Source organism: Manacus vitellinus, unplaced genomic scaffold, assembly GCF_001715985.3.
Source record: "Manacus vitellinus isolate BGI_N305 unplaced genomic scaffold, ASM171598v3 scaffold_10_pilon, whole genome shotgun sequence".
Classification (NCBI taxonomy): domain Eukaryota; kingdom Metazoa; phylum Chordata; class Aves; order Passeriformes; family Pipridae; genus Manacus; species Manacus vitellinus.
Genome location: NW_021938838.1, coordinates 2237090 through 2238667, shown reverse-complemented (window position 1 = coordinate 2238667; position 1578 = coordinate 2237090). Strand labels below are relative to the sequence as shown.

Below are 1578 nucleotides of genomic sequence, written 5' to 3'. Positions count from 1 at the left end.
CCTGACTGCTCCATTCCAAACGCTGCCTTTGGCATTGCACAAATTAAGGCCAACAAACTGTGCTGTGCCAGGTCAGGAAATCCAGCCTTGCTTGCCTGACCTTGGGCAAGGGGAGGGACAGAGGCTGGGATCCCAAGAGGGAGGGTGGTGGTGGGAGAGAGCATCTCAGTGCAGGGACAGTAGTGCTGGCCCTGAAAACTGAGCAGCTCAGGTTTGGAGGAGCAGGGAAGGTACAGAAAGCAGCACTCTAGATATCTAGCCCAGGGCATTCCCTGCCTGGGCAGGACACTTGGCTCCCTTTGCGTCATTCCTCAGCCACCGGGAAAAGTGGATCATGGGTATGGACCACAGCCAAGAGATTGAGGTTCAGGCAGACAATTTCCGAGAGCCACGGGCTGGTGCAAGTCCTCATGGGAACATGTGAGATAACCAAGTAGCAAAAGGCACCCGCAGAGTCCGGGTGAGAGCAGTGCAGCCAAGGACAGAGCAGCATGGCAGGGCTCCGTGTCCGCTCCCTTCTGGTGACTGGGGCCAACAGGGGCATCGGCCTGGGGCTCGTCCAGCACTTCCTGAAGATGCCAAACCCACCCCAGTGGGTCTTTGCAGGCTGTCGGGACCCCAAGGGACAGCGAGCAAAGGTGAGACTGGGCTGGGAGGCAGTGGCTGTGCTGGGGGACGGGAGCACTCAGTGCCATGGTAGAGACTGGAGCGAGGAGGGGGTTTGTGAGGGGCTGGAGCTGCAGCTGGGCACCCACAGCACAGGGCAGGTGGGCTGGGACACCGTGGGAGCAGCTGTGCATGGGATGTTTGATGGGAACAGTGGCACATGGCACATGCAGGAGGCACAGAGCCCCATGTGATGGGAGCAGGGCAGCTGGACCAGGGTGTTGGGCACAAAGCAGTGCAGGGATGGAGCCAGAACAACATGGGCTTTGCCTGAGAAAAGCTGAGCCTCTGTGCAGCCCCTCCTGCCTCTCTGTGCCCACACAGTGCCCTCTCTTGCAGGAGTTACAGAATTTGGCCTCCAAGCACCCCAACCTGGTCATAGTCCCACTCGGTAGGTGCCCCGAGGTGGGGAATCTGTGCCCCAGTTCCTCTGGCAAGTGCCCAAGCACTGGGCGCACCCTGGCAGTCCCTGTGCTGGGAGGGAGCCGTGCCAATGGGCTGGTGCTTGTGGGGCCATCGTGCGCTACCAAAGCTCCTGCCTATGACCAGCCCTGAAGCATGTCCCTGGGGGAAAACAGGACACCCCAAGCCACCACAGGGACACTGACCTCCCCTATATCGGCTCTGCAGAAGTTGCCAGCCCTGCCAGCATCAACACAGCTGCAACCACGGTCAGGGAGCACGTGGGGGGCTCTGGGCTGAACCTTCTCATCAACAATGCTGGAATTGCCAAGATAACCTTGCTTGAAAACGAGACACCAGAGAACATGACCGAGACTTACACCACCAACACAGTTGGGCCTCTGCTGATGGGCCAGGTGAGACCTTCACCCAAGCCGGGCTGTCCTGGGGGAGCGTGAAGGGCTGGTGGGAGGGGGTCCTGCTTCCACTCTGGAGCCTGATGGGCTCTCA

At 59.9% G+C, this 1578-nt stretch overlaps 1 protein-coding gene across 1 annotated transcript in view; it reads left to right on the top strand.

The window, feature by feature from the left end:
• The first annotated feature begins 356 nt into the window (after window positions 1-356).
• LOC103753929 (C-factor) overlaps window positions 357-1578 on the top strand; it is a 2370-nt gene continuing 1148 nt past the window's right edge. Inside the window, exons 1-3 of the mRNA XM_029965500.1 lie at window positions 357-638; window positions 1006-1057; window positions 1297-1484. Of these exons, the coding sequence (XP_029821360.1) occupies window positions 492-638; window positions 1006-1057; window positions 1297-1484 (387 nt within the window). The 5' untranslated portion in view covers window positions 357-491. The remainder of the gene's footprint in view (window positions 639-1005; window positions 1058-1296; window positions 1485-1578) is intronic.